Raw genomic sequence first — 1,050 nt, forward strand, 5'->3', positions numbered from 1 at the left:
TTTTATTACCGTAATCTTTTGAAAACTAATTTCAGACCATTGATTTTTCTAGAAAGAATAATTCCGAAGAAATTTCATGGATTCTGAAGATAAGAAAGTTATTTTGAAATAAGTTAGTGCAATTTATGACAATATGTGAATTTTCATCCCATTCTTTGAAAATTTCAATAATTAAAATAATCTGAAAGTAATACCTCAACTGTCGTTTTACCTAATTAGTTTAAATGCTTCATGCAATAATGATCGCATCGCTGTTATTTTTTTTTCTTGTTTTAATGATAATTTTGAATTTTTAAATGCAATATGAATAAAGATAACATATCGGAGGAAAGATAGGTAGATGAATGAGGAAATGATGACAAGAAGAGATGACATGCTAGTCATCTCATGCAAAAAATTACTCACCAGATTCTTCACGTAATAATCTCTCTCTTTTCTGCTTTTCAAAAACTTCCTGTTGTTCAGTTGGTGTAAGTGCACGAAATTTCACTTGTGACGTTACAGTTGTCCACTGCCCAGGTTGTAAGATTTCAGTTCGTGAGCTACTTCGTGAATTGCTGCGACTTCTGAAGTATGGACTGTCCCGTGTAGGGCTACTAGCATAGGTTCGAAATGTTTCTGGACACGATGCTGAACCTTGACTGTTTCGACCACTTTGCAATTCACTACGCTGCTCGTCAAATGATGAATTTGACCTTTTCGGCAAATGCTCCTGCCCGAATACAACAACACGCTGATTTTTAACGTTTGCACTACCACTGCAGGTAAAGAGCATGAACCTGCTCGGCTTGCATTATCGTTTTATTTTGAAAAGGACACTTCTTTCCAATTTGTCGTCTTCCACACTATTAAACACCTGCCTATGCTGTCCACTTAACATTTTCTTATCATATGGTTCAGTTTCGGTCAGATTAATTAATCTCGTAACGTAAACTTTAAAAAAAAAAAAAAGAAAAAAAAGCACATAATGGAAATTTTTAATGTTTAAAAATGACTTGATAATAGGAGAAATATCAATAATTAATTATACGCATAGATGAATGATGTAAA

At 33.3% G+C, this 1,050-nt stretch overlaps 1 protein-coding gene across 1 annotated transcript; it reads right to left on the minus strand.

The window, feature by feature from the left end:
• Positions 1–397: 397 nt before the first annotated feature.
• On the minus strand, positions 398–775 carry LOAG_15907 (hypothetical protein; the record flags this gene model as incomplete). Its single annotated transcript, XM_003151394.1, has 1 exon — positions 398–775. One exon carries the CDS (start codon positions 773–775, stop codon positions 398–400), a length of 378 nt encoding a protein of 125 aa, XP_003151442.1.
• Between the last annotated feature and the right edge of the window lie 275 nt (positions 776–1,050).

Source organism: Loa loa (genome assembly GCF_000183805.2).
Source record: "Loa loa unplaced genomic scaffold supercont3.3148, whole genome shotgun sequence".
NCBI classification, from domain to species: domain Eukaryota; kingdom Metazoa; phylum Nematoda; class Chromadorea; order Rhabditida; family Onchocercidae; genus Loa; species Loa loa.